Here is a 20,010-nt window from a genome sequence, read left to right on the forward strand (position 1 = left end):
CATGTGGTACATAGCATTTACTGCTGCATGTGTTACACTGGCTTCTTACTCAGCATATTTTTTTGCAGGCAGGCAGGCAGGCAGCCAAGGCGAGGTTAGACACTAGTCTAAATAAAAACTTTTCCACATCAGTTTGATCAAATATATTTATTTATATCAGATAGATTTGGAGGTGTCAAAATATACTGTGGGCAGAAAAGCATGATATTGATTTTGACTGGTTTTCCTAGTTCACCACATCTACATGTCATGTGTATCCTTTACCTGCCCTCAGGTGTTGGAGGTGCTTTGGGAGTTGGCCCATCTTCCTACCCTTCCCACTACTCTGGTCCAGCAGGCTCTGGAGGAACACCTGACCATCCTGAGTGATGCCTATGCTGTCAAAGAAACTGTTAAGAGAAGCTACATCATCAAGTGTATCGAGGACATCAAGAAGGTGAGAAGACAAACCGCCCAGTTTAGATTCTTCATTTATTTCACATGCAGAAGTCCCCTAACTTGCACTCAGCAATCATTTTACATAAATGTCTGGTGAATTAAACTTGCGAGTAGAACTTCTCAGGTAGCTGCTGACATGATTTGTCACAATAGCGAAATATTTCTAGAGTAATTTAAAGCTACAGAAAAAGTATCTACTCTTAATTCTTCTTCACCCTAGTTTGCTGTCCTGTTGCCCTTTGTCTTTTTGTTAGCTTGCTGCTGATGAACATGGTCGAAAAAGTGAGAGGTCTCTCGCTCTTTCAGACACGCATTCCATTTTCCTTCTTCCTGCGCTGTCATACTTTATTATTATTATTATTATTATTATTATTATATTATTTTTAGCAGAAACTGCAAAACCTCCAACTGAAGGCAGAAAGCAGGCGCGCATGCAGCCCCTGCTCAAAACGCTAATATTTTGCAGTGAGCTAAGAGCTATATTAAGAGCTGAGCCGAGTGTCTAAAGGTGTCATCCTATATCTGATGCCAGACAGATATTTGGCTCGCCTCTTGCCTTCCCACATACTCAGTCACACTTGCACACTCCTTCCAGCTCCCATTCTGTGCTTCAGGCTCAATTCCAGGGTGATTGGGTTGCTGCATAACTGAGGGATACTGAAGTCTCATAAACTCTTAGCTGAGCGCATTGAATGCAACTGCAGTTTATGTCTTTAGATACAAATACAAGAGGACTCAAAGTCTACCAGCGAGATACAGGTGTCTTTTTTTACTGGCTCCTGGGGCAAGAAGAAACCGGCCTGGGCTAAAGTAAGAGAAGCACCGGGGCCTGCAAAGACCCCACTCTTCTATTTACTGACAAATCACAACTTACTTTCAATCTGATGCCAGTCTTTCACAGTCCGAGAAGAAGGGGTTTGGTGGCAAGAAGGGGATGAAAATTTGTGAAATGATTGAGTTGATTTTTGACTTGAAAGACATGTTTGTTGGTGAAAAATTGAAAGTGTATTGTTGTTGTTTTTTATTTTATGTAATTTTATTTATCAAGGCAACAATTCATTGATCAGAACAGTGATCATTTAAACCAAAGGCCTCTTGGGAGTTTTTAGGACTGGGTGATTTTAGCATTAATTTAGGAAAAATCTAACAGGCATTTTAAATACCATATCTTTAAACACCCTACAGCTTTTAACACCTTTTTAACATCTAAGTAACTTTCTTTGTTAACACAAATTCCAGCATCTCTGTAAACAAGTAGAAGCATTATTAGAAACTAGCGGTATGAAATACCATTTGTGCCAAAAATTTACAAATAAACAGACAGTTCTTCAATAGCTACAGAAGCAAGTGGTGCATCATATTTACAACTAGATTTCAGGGTTTCCCGCAGCACTTTGCAGTTCGGGCGGCCCGCCTAAGCTGGGAAACCCTATCGCCTTAACTAGGTCGTCCAAAAATAAATAAATAAAAAATTCCGCTGCACAAAAGGCCGTCAAGTGCATCTCTGAGAATAGCGCGGACGCGCTTCACACCACGAGCGGGCACGCGCGCCACACGGACGAAATGAGAGAAAGACGTGGTCCGTCACTGTCTGGAGGATACCTAGCCAGTTGATAAAACACGTGTCCGTGAGAACTGTAAGTGGACTTATGTTGTGGGTTTATTTAAGCCTGTTATTGTATTAGTCTATAGTGCTTGCAAATTTAAAGTTAGCTGGTGATTTTGTTGTTTGAGTTCTTCACCTGCTAGCTAGGTTGCACGTGCCTGTTTTTAATAATTGTTAAACGTAGTACAGAGTCTGTGGCCTATCTCAAAAAGAAGCACCGCCCCCCGGGCCCTGCCCACCAGCCCAACCCTACCGCCTTATTTAACAAATTTTCTGCGGGAAACCCTGGAATTGTAAAGTTTGTTGTGGCAAACGATGTTGGCTTGTCAGAGCAAGTATTCCCAAAGGCCCTGCTGGGGTGCCACTACTTTTGGAGGGATACGAGCATGTGACGTCATCCGAAATACCCATGACACAGTTCCCCTCATTGTGCTGAGTGTTATATCACGTGATATATCGCATCAATTTTGTGGTAATTTTTTATTTGGGGGGCAAGGCGGCACATGACGTCATCCGAATACCCGTGAAGGAAGTCCCCCTCGTTGTTCTGAGCGGTTTTTATACGTCACGTGTCAATGTTGCGGAAAGTTTTTTGATTATATTTATTATAATAGTGAAGTGATCCTTGCCACTTGTCAAAAGACATTGTGGTTTGTTTGTTTTTTTTTTAAAGCCAACAGGAAACAAAACTAGATTTTCCTTGCCAGTCTGTTTAGAAGTAGCTCATTAGTGAAAGCCTAGTCTCTGTTTTTTGTGGTGTATTTCTAGTTTAAGCAAATGTGAATGCCTTCATCAATTCTTTACCCGGGTTTATTTTTAGTAACCAATGTAGAAGACTCAAAGCATTTCATAGATGACTGTTTCCTAGCTTTTGGGCCAAAGCCAAGCCAGATGCATCGCTGGTGTTCTCATTTGTGCAATCGTTAATTCAGTTTTCAGAAATGTCCACCGCACGCAGGCAGGTAAAGAGCATCTCTGATCGGCTCAAATCTGTTTCTTCACAGTGGAGAAAACAACCTGATAATACAGTTTTCACAGCTGCGTATTAGCAGAGGGGACAGTGATAAAATGTGCGAGTCCGTCATGTCTCTTTTGAAGCCTGCACTGTTTCTGGTGGTTTCAAAAACTAGTTAGTGTTGTCCAAAATGATCAGGTTGTGTAGTTAAATGAAATGAAAGCATATAAGTCTTATTAAATGCCATGGCGCTACATCAGAAGGTGCTGATTCATTTTTTTGTCTTCATCTATATATGAATATCTGTAAAATGCTTTTTTGTGACAATGTCTATGGTGATACGCGCTGCATAAATACAATTAAAGCGAAACTAGTGAACAAAGCTATCTAAGGGACTAACGTTTTAAAACAGAGACTCAGTGTAAGAGGAATAAAACTCCCCGATAAGGAGGTATTATGAAATACTACCATGTATTAAAAAAAAAAAGTCAAGTACAGTAGTGTTATAAAATCCCCTTTGTGCGCTTAATATTACAATTATTTCTTTGAGTTGTATTTTAATAATTAATTCATTTTCGGCACAGATGGTATTCCAGAATTTCCGTTAAGTACTTCTGGTATTATTTTTTGTATATTAATGGAAATAGCATTTTTTGAATTCATGACAGAATAAGTAGGCATATCACTTATATACCACATCACCCATCCTTAAAGCTGCTAATGTCGTGTTCAGTGTTCCTAGATGCGAAGCACCTCGCGAATCTCGTCTGTGTATGTCTGTCATCTGTCTGAGTGATTTGGGAACTGGTTACGAGCCTTCCAGCCATTTTAATTTGCTATGGTACAAGCCTTCAGATATTAACCAAAGGCTGTGTCTATTTTTTATTTTTTTTTTTCTTTGACTTTTTCATTTTTGATCTGCTTGACATTTGGCACAGATGCTCAAAAACCCAGCACTTGCATAAGAAATGGTGGCAGTTAAAACTAGCTGGAAACTCGATAGAGCACTCTGTGACTTTTATTTTTTACTATGAGCATCTGTAGAATCTGTGAAAAGTCAGAAACCAATAAGTGTAATACGTCATCTCTACATATGTTTGTATGTAGTATTTACTGCTATATGCACTTACCCTGTCGTTTCACTTACATACACCAGATTTTGTAGACATATCGGTCTTCTTAAGATGACCACGTATCAGAATCCCATCCTTTATCTTTTGCACAATGCTGCATCTAGTGTGCATCGTGCATTAAAATCCACAATTCCTATGTTTTCAGTCATGAAATTACAAATTATATCATAAGTTATGGTTTATCACTTTATGAGTGATTTAGAACCTAAGGATGTAAATAGTTTTGATCTGCTTACATTTAGTTTGTAAAGTTCCGTTAAACATCTAGCTGACTCGTTCATGTTGGGTGCAAGTATGAAGCTCTCACATGTACACAATTGTAAACTCAGCAGGCGTTACTCAAGAGTCGGGGCGTTAACCATATTTCAATAGAAGCACTATAAAAATTTTAACACTCTTCTCAGCCCACTCGGTATCCACAACGAAAATATGCCTAAGTAATGTGATGGAGTGACTACAGGCAGAGGTGCTGTGAACGAGTAACGCTTCGCATCTAGGACAGTGGAATGGTTAATCGCTAGCTCTTCCTAGCAGTCTGTTTTGTATGGGGGGAGAAAAATTACAAGGTGTTGTGACCTTGATTTAGATTTACTGGTATTGTCTGTTTCTATGAGTTTGTGTGTGTGTATGTGTGTGTGTGGTAGTCATCCCAGCAGAGTAACCCTCAGTCAGTATGGGTTGTTCCAGCCCTACGGCAGCTCCATGAGATTACTCGCTCCTTCATCAAGCAGACTTACCAGAAACAGGATAAGGTAACATACACAGACACATGTCGACACGCCTAAACACTATCATCAGAACCTGAGGGTGTTCAATCATGCACTGTATTATCTTTTTTTTTTCCAGAGTATAATCCAAGACCTGAAGAAGAATTTTGAGATAGTGAAGCTAATCACAGGCTCTCTAGTGGCATGTCATCGTCTGGCCGTAACAGCCGCTGGCACCAGTGGTCTCTCAGGGTCCACTATGGTGGATGGACGATACTCTTATCAAGAGGTAGAGCACTGAACGATAAACCAGGAATTTATTTTTCTGTTGTCAAATTTAAAACTGTTAGTAATAGTGGTGCAATGAAGCATTGTGACAAAAATTGTTAGAAAATTTAGGGAAATTTAGAATAATTTAGCGTGCTGTTTTTTCTGCGTCTAATGCGGTTGCACTGTTTGAACACCAGAGATCAAAATCTGCACAACCCTGGTAAAATGTAAAGAGTTTGCTGTAAACAACTTTATTGTGATGAAATGGTAGCTTAGTGGTTTAAGGTGGTGGACAATTGAGAACTGACTACTGGAAGGTTTTGACTCTCAGGACCACCAAGCTACCCACCTTGCTCTGTGCAAGGCCCTCAATCTTCAACTGCTCAGATGTATAAAATATGTAATAAATTTAAGTGCTCTGGAAAAGGCATAAGATAAAAAATATTGTTTATGTAAATAATTAGGCACATTCATAACGTACCATTACTAAGACAGGGATGATGTACTTGTGACTTTGCATCAGGTTATATGGTTACACAGCCAGTTAAAAAAGATCTCTACAGAAGCTCCACAATGCTACAAGCTCTGGTCCCTGAGAAAGAAACCAGCAACCAGAAACCGGTCATTTTATCCTACTTTAGAGCTCTGTTTTTATTTTCATGATATGGTGAACCTGTAGAACTTTTGTTTACAATCTGAAACCTTTTCTTTATTAGTTTAGAGACAGAATGTACATTGTTTATGTTTTTTTATGATTCAGAATAAAAATGAGCCTTTTATTCATTCAGATATTTATATAGAATATAATAGACAAAATTCAAAATGTTATGGAATTGAATAGTGAATTGAATCAAATTGTAACCGGAGTAAATTATTCATCAATGTTACATTTTTGAAACCCTTATGTCTGTGCAGTATTTGGAAGGTCATCTGAAGTTTTTGGCATTCTTTCTACAAGAAGCCAGTCTGTACTTGATGTGGAACAGAGCTAAAGAGATCTGGGAGTGCTTGGTGTCTGGCATGGACGTTTGTGAGATGGACCGGGAGGTAAACGCGAGACTATGTTTTTTTCTTTTTATTAGCATGGAGGGATGAATTAATAGATCTATATTATATATAATAATATAATTGACATACTTTGTTTTCCCCTCTCTGCAGATGTGTTTTGAATGGTTCACTAAAGGACAACATGATCTCGAAAGTGATGTTCAGCAACAACTCTTCAAAGAGAAGATCCTTAAACTTGAGCCTTATGAGATTACAATGAACGGTACAATCCTAGATCATCATTATCAAACGTCTTACCATCGTGTCGTAAAAAACATCTCTAATATGAAAAGAACTGGTCGGTATTACGGTGCATGATTTTGTTTTTGTTTGTTTTTTTTGTTTGTTTGTTTTTTTTGTTTTTTTTTTTGTTCTGTTTTTTAGGGTTTAATCTTTTCAAGACCTTCTTTGAGAATGTGAATCTCTGTGATCATCGTCTCAAACGGCAGGGAACTCAACTGGTAAGACTAACAGTTTTTATCTATTTAGCATTTTCAGCGAGTTTAGCCGAAAAGCATTTTATATAAAACGACATCCGCACTGATCCAGAATAGTTCAGGCTGTTTCGCTCGAGTATGGCGAGTAGTTTTATTAATTAGCTATTTGTGCGGCTGTGAAAAGCTCAACCGCTCTAAGCTTGCTAAATTTGCTATTATGTTATGTTCCAGTGTGTGGAGCGTTTAGACCTAATCGGGATGGACTTCATCTGGAGAATTGCCATGGAGTCTCCTGATGAGGACATCGCCAATGAGGCCATTCAGCTCATCATCACCTACAGTTACATAAATCTCAATCCAAAAATGAAGAAGGTCAGAATGCACACACACACACACACGTTCTCAAGTAGACCCACACACTTCATTGTCCTTTTCACTTCTCCTTCTTTCACACGCACAAAAGAAATAAATAAAAAATTCAAAGCTCTCTGATCTTCCCCTCTATACAGGATTCAGTGTCCTTACATAAGAAGTTCATAGCTGATTGTTATAAGAGGTTGGAGGTAGGTGCCACTATCTTGGGGAATAAGTCAGATGTTTTGCATGTTTATTTTTTTTCCTTATCACTGATTTCTCACTTTAGGCTGCCAGCTCTGCCCTGGGTGGCCCTACATTAACCCATGCTGTTACACGAGCAACCAAGATGTTGACAGCTACTGCCATGCCAACTGTCGCCACATCAGTGCAGTCACCCTCCAGGTAGAGCAGAAAAACCTCAGCTTTCCTATTTCACATAACTAAAATGCATTTTCAGACCAGTTATGAGTATTGTTTTTCCTTTACAGGTCTACTAAGCTGGTAATCATCGAGAGGCTGCTGCTACTTGCTGAGAGATACGTCATAACAATCGAGGTGAAGCCAGGATTAAGTTCAGACTTTCTTTTTTACATGACTTTAGTCACACACTTTTCGAAGACATCTTTTTTTTTATGGCACACATTATTGCCCAAGCAAGGGGTTTTTTTTTTTGTTTTTTTTTTAGCCAGGGACCCTACTTCCAGTGTAAGTTTTGCCACCCTTGGAAATGATGGGTCAAATAAAAGGTTAGGAGAAATATCAGTCATTCATTTCTTTACCCCAAGCAGAAAATAAAAGTAAAATGTTGTATGATTTGAATGAAACATTTCAGATCATTGTAGCAGCTCCGTTGCAGCCGTTCGTGGTACCACGTTGCCATTTACCCTAATAGGTTTTACACTCTTGCAGAACCATCATCATACTAAACAGCAGGGATTAGCTGTCTAATTTTTATGCCAAACCAAATTGAATTGGTAAAATATCAAATATCTATGTTCAAAAATCTTTACTGTATGACCCAAGTCTAATAGCATAGCATCTAGTGAACTAGGGCAAATATATTTGTGTTTAAATGGGGAAAGGGGCTATTTCCTGGTATGCTTTCATGGTGACATCCAAATGTAGATTTAGAGTCTTGATGGACCCAGAATGCTACCAGAAGCCTACAGGTCTCTAACACTGGCATTCTTGTATCATCTGCCTCACTCTGTGTTGGAGCAAAAGCCACTTGTGCCCCTTTTTTTTTTTTTTTGGCAGATTCATTAAGGTTCAGGTTGTTTTCTACTTTTTATTTTTTCCTTAACAGTTTGGCCTTCGTGTCACGTCATATTCATATATCCACTAAAAAGAGGAAGTCTGATATCGAGAAAAGAGTTTCTGAACACACCATTGGAAAAAGTGTGTGTGTTTTGTGTGCATTTGTTGGCAATGCATTTCAGATTTCTTAGAATGAATTGTACTCGGTCTATAGTACGTCGTATGTATTTTTTTCAGAGTGAGATTTTGCTGGTGTTGCTGCTATTTGTTTATTTAAGCTTTATTTAACAAGTGTTTTATTCCTGACATTTTTTAACCCACAGAACTCAAAGCAGTCACTCTTTACAGCTAAAGATCAACCATGTCAAATTTTGCCATCATACAGAATTATAGTTAGCTGTATAATACAATAATAATATATAATAATAACAATAATAATAACAACAATAATATAATAAACAGAAAACAACATCCCTTATAGTTTTGTTGTAGTTTGTTGTTCACTCTCTCTCTCTCTCTCTCTCTAAATGTTAATTATTTGCTGTGTACTAGGAATATTGCTTGACTGTAGTGGAAGAAAAAGTCTTCACCTTTAAGAATGTCATGAGTATTTGCCAGGCAGTGTATTTATCTCTGAAGTAGTCTTCTTCTGTCTCCACATGATCACTTCACTCAGTGTTCACTGTATTAGTGAAAGTTACAAAGGCTTGAATCAGATAATGATACCGATCATACAAGTCGTAGGAGACATTTAGTAAATAACGTGTGAAGTCTGTAGTTACTGTTTGTAAACTCTGAGGTCATTGGAATAGATAAATGCATTTTTTTTTCTTTCAGGATCTGTATTCTGTTCCTCGGACTATTCTACCTCATGGAGCTTCTTTTAATGGCCATCCTGTAACACTCCACATCACCTATGAATCTACCAAAGACACTTTCAGCCTGGAGGTACAGTCGCTATCATGAGTGTGTGTGAACTGTGCTGGCAGTAAGAAAGTAGCTTTTGCCTTGTATGAAAGAATACCATAACTCTGTGTGTGTGTGTGTCTGTGTCGTGTGTGTGTGTGTGTGTCTGTGTCGTGTGTGTGTGTGTCTGTGTCGTGTGTGTGTGTGTCTGTGTCGTGTGTGTGTGTGTCTGTGTCGTGTGTTTGTGTGTAGGCTCACAGTAATGAGACAGTTGGGAGCATCAGGTGGAAGATTGCAGAACATCTTAGCTGTCCAGTGGACAATGTGCAGATATTTGCCAACGACAGCATGGTGAGACAATCAGACAGTAATAAACAAAAGCCATGACTGGGTTGCACTCACAGGCCAGTTTATTAGGAACAGTGCTTTAAACTCGTGCAAATACAGGTCAGGTTTTAGTTACTGTTCACAGGAAACACCAGAATGATAAAAAGTATGATCTCAGTGTCTTTGACCATAGCATAATAGTTTTTAACAGACAAACTGGTTTGAGTAATTCATGAATTGCTGTTGTTCTTGGACACAACAGTGTCTAGAGTGGTGCAGAAAACAAAAATCCAGTTAGTGGCAATTCTCTGAGCAGAAAAATCTTTGTTCTTGAGAGAGATTCAATTCAAGTTTATTTTTTATAGCGCTTTTTACAATTGACTTTGTCACAAAGCAGCTTTACAGAACATAAAACAAAAGTTATTTTTTAAAGAATATTATAAAGATTAATAGAATAGAAAATTCAAGATCAATATTATTTATTTGTATTTATCACCAATGAGCAAGACTGAGGTGACTCAGGCAGGAAGAATGGAAGGAAGAAACCTTGAGAGGAAGCAGACTAAAAGGGGAACCTCATCCTCATATTGGTGACACTGGAGGGTGTGATTATAAATATACAGTCTGACAAATGTTGTATTGATGCAAAAGACCACATGGCATCTCTTTAGTATCGTAGAGTCTAACTGGAGCTGGTAGATCTCTAGATGCCTCAGGATTCTCACAGAGTCGGCCTCATCTCTGGTCCAAAATCTTCATCGCACGGAAGACAAGAGGTCAGAGAAAAATGGGCAGACTGGTTTAAGCTGACAGGAAAGCTATGGTTAAGCAAATAACCACTCCTTAATTGCTTCAGTTTCCACACTTGTCAGCCAAGAACGGCAATCATAGCCACAGGCTCACCAAAAGTGGTACCTGAGCAACTTTTTCAACATACAGATGGTCGGGTCAGAATTTGCCACCAGCATAATGAATCTGTGGACCCAGCCCATTGCCGATAAGATTGGACAGCAGTGCACTAACACCTTTCTAACACCTTGCAGAATTCTAAGCGCAATTTCTCTGGGATCCACCCAGTGTTCCTAATAAAGTGGCCAGTGTACACAAGTGAAGCGTGCCACGGTCATTGCTAGTATTTCAATGTAATAATAGTTCATCTAGTTTCTAAAATATATGCTTGTGTACAGCTGACCATGAACAGGGACCAGAAGCTGTTGAATCAGCTGGGTTTCTCTGATGAGCAGAGTCTGACAGTGAAGAGTTCAGGAACTGGCACTCCATCTGGCAGCTCTGCAGACAGCTCAGCCTCTGCCAGCTCCAGCAGCAGCGGGGTCTTCAACTCAGCATATGCACTGGAGCAGGTATACACACACACACACACACACACACACACACACACACATACACATGCATACTGCATCACATTGCAGGAAATCTCTCTGGAATTCTTTATTCTGTATCTACTGGTATATTAAAAGGACAATGCACTGTACACATAGCTTCACACACTGTGTGTGTTTGTGTTTGTTGTAGGAGAAGTCTCTGCCTGGCGTTGTGATGGCATTAGTGTGTAATGTGTTTGAGATGTTGTACCAACTGGCTAACCTAGAGGAGCCTAGGTATGATCACAGCACCAGAATAAAATGAGCATATATCAGAAAGATCCAACTAGCCCTTTAGTTAGCCTTTCTTAAGCGATTTTCACTCGCAATATGGTTTCTATGCATTCTAGAATAACTTTGCGTGTGAGGAAGTTGTTGCTGCTCATCCCGACTGATCCGGAGGTACAGGATGCCCTGGATAACTTTGTTCCAAAGGAGTCCAGTGTGTGGAGCCACCAGGTACCAAAGATCATTCTCAGCTTATTACACTTCAGTTTAACTTATTATCAGAGGAAATCTTGAACCTGATGGTGATTTAATTGTGACTAAATGTTTAGCATAGCAACAGTGATGGTAATTTACGATTTTACTGCCTGAATTTGCACACAGCTAATGATGTGCTGACAGTTACAATACAATACACCTACAATAACACTAAAGGAGTTTTGGCGCGTTTTAGTTAAGGCGTCCTAGAATGGCAAACTGACAAACATGTGAGATGACTCATTATGGGAGAACTGAAACAAAGCCATGTGACTCACACGGCATTTTGAAAGCTCCATTTATTTATTGGTTTGATAAATGACAGTAGAGAACTGAACAGAGAGAACAGGATATTCTTAATGCCATGTTTGCTTTTGTCATTCCATCTCTCAATGCCATCTCTCTCTCTGTCTCTCTCTCTCTTTCTCTCTCTCTCTCTCTCTCTCTCTCTCTCTCTCTCTCTCTCTCTCTCTCTTACACCCTTCCTGTTTGTGTCAATAGAAAACTTTGTTCACATTGGGTTCTGGGTCTCAGGCCTCCAAGTCTCCATCTCTGTCCAGCAAGCATCAGCATCAGCAGAGTGCAGCATCCATTTTGGAGTCACTGTTTCGCTCCTCTGCCCCGGGCATGTCCACATTCAGAGTGCTCTATAATCTTGAGGTACTTCAGAAACCTGGACAAGTAAGGTTAAGGTTGTAGATGTAGTCAATCAATTTTCCTCCTGGTCTTTTCTCTTTTTTTTTTTCCTCAGGTGCTGAGCTCAAAACTGATGCCTACCTCAGATGATGAAATGGCAAAGACAAGTGTGAAGTCCTTCTGTGAGAATTTTCTCAAAGCTGGGGGTCTTAGGTAAAAACCTCCTCTAGCTGATGTATATCTCACCTCATAGCTGTTACTTAAGTGGAGGAAGCAAAATGCCTATGTGTGTGTTATTGTATAATGTGTGTGTGTTTGTGTGTGCGTTCAGTCTGGTGGTTAATGTCATGCAGAGGGACTCCATCCCCTCTGAAGTGGACTACGAGACCAGACAGGGAGTTTACTCCATCTGCCTACAACTTGCAAGGTGTTTTTTTGGGTTTTTTTATGTATCTGTGTTTTTTTTTCCTCTTCTGTCTATGTTTAAATTCAAGTATAGCATAATTAGCATAATTTCCTGAAGTTTAATATTTGTTCCTGTCTCTTTCTGCAGATTCTTACTTGTAGGACAAACGATGCCAAGCATCCTGGATGAAGAGCTGGGTAAAGACGGCGTGGACACGCTATCCTCACGGCCCTTCCGTAACGCAGGCCGGCAGAGCGGGCGACAGCTCTCACTCTGTGGGACGCCCGAGAAATCCTCCTACAGACAGATGTCCATGTCTGATAGGTCCTCCATTAGAGTGGAGGAGATTATACCGGCAGCCCGCGTTGCCATTCAGGTATTCACACGTTTGCGGATATTGTTAACAAGGGAGTCTGTTCAATTCAGTAAATTTGAAGTGATGTGATGATTTATGTCTGTGTTGTTTCCATTGTTGCTCTGGCCATAGACAATGGAGGTGGGGGACTTTACTTCTACAGTGGCCTGCTTCATGCGCCTCACCTGGGCCGCAGCCGCTGGCCGATTGGACCTCGTGGGCAGCAGTCAGCCAATCAGAGAGAGCACTAATTCTCTGCTGCCTCTGGGAGTTCGTAGCAGGGTTAGCAGCACAGGTGAAACACAGACCCACATAGTTGTATTTAGATATGAGTAAAGCTTTGATGAACATGTTAAAGTCAGAAACCATGCAGAGAGATGATAAAAAAACACTTTCCACACAAATAACACTTTTAATTATCATATCACATATCCAGTGTTTTCTTAGCTCGTATTCAGGAATGGATGAGTTCGAGAATTTGATATTGCGATGTTTGATTGTGATTGTGGCCTTTGTTTGACAAATCTCCTTGGCTGTGGGTCCATGGATAAACAATGGCATTATGTAAGAGCTGACAAAGGGCCATGTCTGAATGTTCTGATTTTTATTGTTATTTACAAATGATGCTAAACCACATAGCACAAATTTTAGTATGTATTTGTTCCTGATATTACTGGTGTTGATTTTGAACTTTTAATTGTTACTATATTAAATGTTAAGTGTACTCTAATGTATACCCAGTCCATGCCGATGTGTGTTTATGCATTTTTGAGAACAGATGCGTACAAGATCAAATTAATTGTCGGAAATTGTCGGTGTGGATTCTTGTTTTCTGATTGTATTTAACTGGTACATAAAAAGGACAATTTTTTTCAGCCAATGTGTTTCATTGTCTGTGTGTCACAGGCAGCAACTGTAGCTCCAGCAGTGAAGGAGAGGCCACCACATTGCAGGCTGGCATCTGTGTCAAACAACAGTGTGTTTCCATTAAAGACACAATCATCGCCCGAGAAGCGCTTTCGCTGTTAGTCACCTGTCTGCAGCTTCGCTGTCAACAGCTTTGTAAGGACGCACACCAATAAATTAATATTCTCTCTTATATACTAGCTAAGGTCCTTTTGAGTTCATGTGTAATTTTTAACTCAACATTTTGCTTTCCATGACTTTTCTCAATTTCATTTAATGATGACATTTTCCAGCAAACGCTTTGGGTTTTTATCAGACATCTTAAGCATAAGTCAAAATGTGTCTTTGTTTTGTTTCTCTTACTTTTCCATCTGGCACAAACTAAAGCATGTACAGACAGTTAATTGAAGATTAGCTGAGACGGAACTACTAGAGTTATCAAAATCACAAGGAATAAACTGTGCTGTTGTTAAAAAGTTTTTTGATGGTCCGTTATTTTCTAGATTTAATCCAAAGCACTATTCAGACGGGATTAGTTCTACGTGGGGACGTGGAGTAATGCAATTTTACCTCAGGGCGTCTGTAATATTAATTGGCCAATTCGCACGGGACAAGACATCTCAGTAAAACTAGCAGAAGTGGGAGGGGTAACTCGCTTTATGCACCACAGTAACCTCCTTGTCATGTGCGTATGACGTTGCTTCCTGTTACGTGCGCATACAGACAACATGGCGCCTCCATGCTTGAAAAACGCGCCAAAAACTACTTTTAAATAGGAAATGACGGAATTTTACCGTACATATTTACAGCGGGTCTTTTCGGACGGTATTAGTATTACCTGAGGTAATTTTTCCGGACCTTTTTACAGAAGGTAAAAGTCACCGTAATCTTTACTGACATTGTCTGTAATGATTACCGAGATGGCACATTCGGACGGGACTAAAATCACAGAGAAGCTCTGGTAATAATTACTTTATCCTCACGTCCCCACATAGAACTAATCCCGTCCGAATAGGGCTTAAGACTGTTTTCTCCTCCTCGGTCCAGCAGTTGCTATAGGGGGGCACATGATAAAACAAAGTTGCACATTACAAACAGTTTGCCTTTTCTCTGCATTTGAGTGCTGCAGTAAAAGTTATTTGCCTTTGCTTCACAGCTTCTTTCTACAACCTGCCCTGTGTAAATGATTTTATCATCGATATTCTGCTGGGATCCCCCAGTGGAGAGGTCAGTGGAGTCTTTCCTCACTGCTTTTACAAGAGTTTCAGTTACATAATAAATCAAATTCATCCCCCTCTTCACGTTTTGTTGTCCGTTTTCATACAGATCCGGCGGGTTGCATGTGATCAGCTGTACACTTTGAGTCAGAGTGATACTTCGGCATATCCAGAGCTGCAAAAGTCCAACCTGTTCTTGTTAAAGGTTGTGTTAACTGCCCAACTCCCACTGTGGTCTCCAACCAGTGTTATGAGGGGTATCAATCAGAGGTACATATACAAACTTATCATAATATCTGAAAAGACGACTGTTCAACACTGTCATTTAGGAGGTTTGTTTGTAAGTACATGGTCCGAAGTCATGTATATTCCAGCTGAAGTAGTGGTTGTTTGTTTCTTTAGGTTGCTTTCACAATGCACAGAATATTTTGACCTGCGATGCCAACTCCTGGATGATCTGACTAGTAAGAGTGCTCATTTTAAAATCTTTATTTATTATTATTATTATTATTATTATTAATAATATTTTGAGAAAGCGAACCAATGATACTGGTAGGTTTAACACCATTAATTTACTCATAACAAAGAACTTCAAAATATAATACAAGAGGTACTATAGTCTCTATTGCTTGATTCTGCTTTTCTTCTCAGGAATCATTTATTATTGATTCCCATTATAGAATCAGTTATTAGTTCTTTGTCTTTAACTACTACTTTGTCTTTAACAATAACTAATTTAAGCATTGTGTTTTTTAGACACAGAGATGGAGCAGCTGCAGATCAGCCCGGCAGCCATGTTGGAGGATGAGATCAGCTGGCTGGATAACTTTGAGCCGACATGGACCAGCGAGCTGGAGACCAGCGAGGCCGACAATATCCTGCAGGCTGGTCATCTGCGCCTCATAAAGACTCTGCTTTCACTCTGCGGCAACGAGAAGGAACAATTTGGTTAGTCTGTTACACTCCAACAGAACCTTCAGATAAACTCTCATTAACATTCACTCTGCCAAACATTTCTGGTCAGCAGTATGTTGTGTGCGCCATTGAGCACATACATTTTTTAGCTCGTAATGGAAAGCTGTAAATGAGGTGCATTGTCTTTTTGTTCAGGCCCCTCCCTTATCCAACAGCTGTTGGATGACTTCCTGTTTCGAGCATCACGTATTATCCTAAATAGCAACAATCCTTCCAGCAGCACAGCGCCTCTCCATGACTTCCACCCAAAGTGAGTAAACATACAATATTTCCAACAACCCGACCTATTGTCAAGACTTGTCCTGTCCACACACACACACACACACACACACACACATGCTGTCTACAAAGAACAACCAATACTACCAGTACAAAGGAACAACCAATAATACTACAATACTACTACTACTACTTTCTTATATACCAACTAATATATATATATATATATATATATATATATATATATATATATATATATATATATATACATATATACATATATACAAATCAACTATATGATTTAACTTTAAAAAATTTTAAATGTATTTATTGTAAGTTTGAGGTTCTATGCAGCCGGCAAGCTGTTACTATAGAAACTGAAATGTATGAGAACAAGTGCAGTAAATAAACCTATTGTTCATGTTTCAGCCAACTCTGCTGTCCGAGCCATACTGTTAAATGAAAACAGTGCACATTTGTCACAAGATTTATACTACTTAAAGGCAGGGTCTCCGATTTTTGAGAAATGCTTCAGAAAACTGAGTCGGGCCGAATAATAAACAAAAATCAAAACAAATGTGTAGCCAATGAACAGAAAGGGGTGGGTCTTGTCAATATGGGCGGAGAGTGTTCAGTGCGCATGTGTGACGTTAGCAGAAAGCGATTTTAACACTGACATGGAGGATAAAAACAAAGAAAGTAAGCGGAGAAAGGCTTACGATAAGGCAAGAAGTAGGACGTGTTAATATAGGATCAGCTTTCGAGCACTGGAGAGAACTGAAGGAGCAGGAAGTTGGCCACATATTCACAGATTGGAGTTTCCCGAGTCAATAACTCCTGAGCTAAACGCTGTTACTACACAAATAACACCTCTTTTCTATCGTAGTAATGTAGAGAGGCAGCTACAACCGCGTTTTGTGTAGTAACAGCGTTTAGCTCAGGTGTTATTGACTCGGGAAATTCAACTTTACTTAAGACGCCGAGGCGCTTTTTTCCTTCTCGATAGGTGAGTAACGTTGGTTTTGCTTTGTTACACAGAACTAATATATGCCTTTGTCCTTTACATGATTATGCTTGTGTGTCATTTTTGCTTGTTTGTTCATCTGCAATCGTATTGTTCTTCCCTTCATCTATGATAAAGACACATTTCTTTCCATTATTTGCCTGGGTTATGTGTGGGCGGAGCTTTCAATTCAGGGGTGGGACCCATTTGGGTTAGGGGCGTGTTTGTTTTGGTGATTTTATATGTCAACATTGGCTTTCAAAAATCGGCGACCCGCATTTAAATGAAATAGCTCACATACAAGAGAAATATTTCATTTATTTTTTTGTTTTAAATACAAAGATACACACATACTTTTTTGCCCTAGGTTGTGTAAATAATATAAGGATTTGAATAATATTCACACATTGAAATTTGTTCTGAGTGTACATTAGCTATCACACTTGCCCACGTAGTCACACACTTCTCACACTTGCTCTCTTTTTCTGTCTTCCTCCCAGGTGCAGTACCGTCAGCAGTCGCTTAGCAGCATACGAGGTGTTGGTGATGCTGGCTGACAGCTCTGTCACCAACTTGCAGCTTATCACTCGAGAGCTGCTCTCTATGCACCACCAGTCTGACCCCTCTCTCTCTAAGGAATTTGATGTATGTCTTTTTCCCCTTTATTGACTAACTGCACTTTATAAGCTCTACTACATATGTGCAGTTGTTGCACTGAAGTAGCAGCAGCATAAAGCATAAAATCATGCAGACACTGGTGTAAAAAAAATCCTGGTCCAAAAAAATCCTTCAAAAATCATATTTTTTACTGGGAATGCACAGATTTAAAAAAAAAATAATAATAATTGGGTTGTTATTATTATAAAAGTAAATCTCTTTTTTAATCTACTGGAAATCTGTGGACTGTATGCTTAATCTGATTAGATGCATTGTTGCGTACTATGTTAAAAGGCAGTAAGATGCAGTGTGACCTGTGTTTGTCTCATCTCAGTACCTTCCCCCGGTGGACGGCCGCTCCACATCAGGCTTCGTGGGGCTCAAGAATGGTGGGGCAACCTGCTACATGAATGCTGTATTTCAGCAACTCTATATGCAGCCTGGCTTACCTGAGGTGTGTGTAACAGGTCCATCGGATAAACTATGGGAATAAACATTCAGTTCTGGTCACAATGTGGTAATCGCTTCTGGCCCACATGTCATGGGCATAGTCCATTTTATATATCAACCACTTAAATGCTACTGGCAATAATGATGCTGATGAGACGGACAGGAGCCACAAGGTGGAGCTAGATACTAGAGTAATGTAAGAGAGTGTCAGCATTGTCTAATGCCAGATTGATTTTTTATTTATTTATTTTATTTTTATTTATTCGTTTGTTTGTTTATTTATTTATTTTAGGCAATCCTGTCTATGGAAGATGATAATGAGAACCCAGAGGAGAGTGTGTTCTGTCAAGTACAGTCTCTCTTTGGCCACCTGATGGAGAGCAAGTTGCAGTACTATGTGCCTGAGAACTTCTGGAAGGTGAACAGTGTTTAACAGTGTGAACATCTTGTATTCTTCTAACAGACAAATGGACAAGTGGTGTCCAGTAAAACACCATCTACGAAGTCATTAACGTTAAAATAATATTTCTGTGCAGATCTTTAAGATGTGGAACAAGGAGCTGTATGTGCGAGAGCAGCAGGATGCCTACGAGTTCTTCACCAGCCTGGTCGACCAGTTGGATGAGCATCTGAAAGTAATTAGCTCGCTACTGATGTGTAGCAATGTGAAATATAAAAAATATATTATACATTAAAAAAGGATTTTTTTTTCTATTGAAGATGCTTCATTTAAACCAGACCATTACTTTGCACATTTAAGTAATATCACATTCAAGAATGCTGCTATGCTGAATATCATGAAGCCTCCTGCCTACAGAGAAATTACAACAATGATGACAATGAGTGTGACAGAAAATGTAGTGAGTTGCCTTTATGCAAAAGGTTAATTAACGTAGGTCAGGGTAATTGGCATTTCAGACAAAATATGGCCATATAATTTTATTTATTTTTTATTTTATTTTTTTTATTTTTATTTTCCCCCTCCCCCCTTCAATTCTTTCAATTCCTTCTGTTATATTCAATATCGGTGCTCTTGAAAGTCAACTCCTTTTACTGGACCGGTAATATCTGTTGTATATTTGACATTAAGATCTGCTTCACTTTTTCTTCAGAAAATTGGAAGAGAGCAGATCTTCAAAAATACATTCCAGGGCATCTACTCTGACCAGAAGATATGCAAAGACTGTCCACACAGGTCAGAAATACTGTCAAAGCAGATGCTGAGAAGACTTTTTCAAGTCTGGTCTTTTATTTAAATTTATTTAGCTGATATTTTATGTATTTAAGTTAAAATTTAGTATTCACGCAGGTCTACTACATTGGGGAAGTGTTTATATAAGTGATCTCTCTCTTTCTTTCTTTCTTTCTCTCTGACTGGATATACAGGTACGAGCGTGAGGAAACTTTCATGGCACTGAACCTAGGGGTGACGTCGTGTCAGAGTCTAGAGATTTCTCTTGATCAGTTTGTCAGAGGAGAGGTGCTAGAAGGCAGCAATGCTTACTATTGTGAAAAATGCAAAGAGAAGGTGAAGACCTGTTCATACGTGTGTGACCTTTTAACCTGCAATTCTAGCTGGTGATTCATAATACTAATACAAGTAAACTATTTGCGTGTGTGTGTGTGAATAATGTGTTTTTTAGAGGACTACAGTGAAGCGTACGTGCATTAAGTCATTGCCCAGTGTGCTGGTTATCCATCTCATGCGTTTTGGCTTTGACTGGGAGAGTGGGCGCTCCATTAAATACGACGAACAGATAAGAGTAAGACACTTTTATCACCATTGACTTCACAAAGCAATGTTTTACTATGTCAGCAAAATTACCTTTGCAGACAGACAAGCAAGATTAGAAAGTGTCTTAAAGAAACATCCGATATATA

The 20,010-nt window shown here is 39.4% G+C and overlaps 1 protein-coding gene across 2 annotated transcripts in view; it reads left to right on the forward strand.

Moving 5' to 3' along the window:
- The window catches only part of usp24 (ubiquitin specific peptidase 24), a 50,984-nt gene that overhangs the window by 21,047 nt on the left and 9,927 nt on the right, over nucleotides 1-20,010 (forward strand). Inside the window, exons 15-48 of one of the 2 annotated variants that reach the window (XM_027179617.2) lie at nucleotides 275-436; nucleotides 1,156-1,248; nucleotides 4,777-4,884; nucleotides 4,979-5,128; nucleotides 6,025-6,156; nucleotides 6,268-6,379; nucleotides 6,541-6,617; nucleotides 6,825-6,965; nucleotides 7,103-7,156; nucleotides 7,237-7,352; nucleotides 7,439-7,505; nucleotides 9,045-9,155; nucleotides 9,366-9,464; nucleotides 10,628-10,801; nucleotides 10,974-11,059; nucleotides 11,173-11,281; nucleotides 11,807-11,965; nucleotides 12,057-12,154; nucleotides 12,273-12,368; nucleotides 12,495-12,723; nucleotides 12,835-12,997; nucleotides 13,609-13,764; nucleotides 14,765-14,835; nucleotides 14,935-15,095; nucleotides 15,228-15,289; nucleotides 15,582-15,773; nucleotides 15,936-16,050; nucleotides 17,523-17,667; nucleotides 18,014-18,133; nucleotides 18,422-18,547; nucleotides 18,666-18,764; nucleotides 19,242-19,324; nucleotides 19,516-19,657; nucleotides 19,773-19,892. In XM_027179617.2, the coding sequence (XP_027035418.1) occupies nucleotides 275-436; nucleotides 1,156-1,248; nucleotides 4,777-4,884; nucleotides 4,979-5,128; nucleotides 6,025-6,156; nucleotides 6,268-6,379; nucleotides 6,541-6,617; nucleotides 6,825-6,965; nucleotides 7,103-7,156; nucleotides 7,237-7,352; nucleotides 7,439-7,505; nucleotides 9,045-9,155; nucleotides 9,366-9,464; nucleotides 10,628-10,801; nucleotides 10,974-11,059; nucleotides 11,173-11,281; nucleotides 11,807-11,965; nucleotides 12,057-12,154; nucleotides 12,273-12,368; nucleotides 12,495-12,723; nucleotides 12,835-12,997; nucleotides 13,609-13,764; nucleotides 14,765-14,835; nucleotides 14,935-15,095; nucleotides 15,228-15,289; nucleotides 15,582-15,773; nucleotides 15,936-16,050; nucleotides 17,523-17,667; nucleotides 18,014-18,133; nucleotides 18,422-18,547; nucleotides 18,666-18,764; nucleotides 19,242-19,324; nucleotides 19,516-19,657; nucleotides 19,773-19,892 (4,128 nt within the window). The remainder of the gene's footprint in view (nucleotides 1-274; nucleotides 437-1,155; nucleotides 1,249-4,776; nucleotides 4,885-4,978; nucleotides 5,129-6,024; nucleotides 6,157-6,267; nucleotides 6,380-6,540; nucleotides 6,618-6,824; nucleotides 6,966-7,102; nucleotides 7,157-7,236; nucleotides 7,353-7,438; nucleotides 7,506-9,044; nucleotides 9,156-9,365; nucleotides 9,465-10,627; nucleotides 10,802-10,973; nucleotides 11,060-11,172; nucleotides 11,282-11,806; nucleotides 11,966-12,056; nucleotides 12,155-12,272; nucleotides 12,369-12,494; nucleotides 12,724-12,834; nucleotides 12,998-13,608; nucleotides 13,765-14,764; nucleotides 14,836-14,934; nucleotides 15,096-15,227; nucleotides 15,290-15,581; nucleotides 15,774-15,935; nucleotides 16,051-17,522; nucleotides 17,668-18,013; nucleotides 18,134-18,421; nucleotides 18,548-18,665; nucleotides 18,765-19,241; nucleotides 19,325-19,515; nucleotides 19,658-19,772; nucleotides 19,893-20,010) is intronic. The other variant, XM_027179618.2, reaches the window with a different exon arrangement.

The sequence above is a fragment of the Tachysurus fulvidraco genome, chromosome 16, assembly GCF_022655615.1.
Source record: "Tachysurus fulvidraco isolate hzauxx_2018 chromosome 16, HZAU_PFXX_2.0, whole genome shotgun sequence".
Classification (NCBI taxonomy): Eukaryota; Metazoa; Chordata; class Actinopteri; order Siluriformes; family Bagridae; genus Tachysurus; species Tachysurus fulvidraco.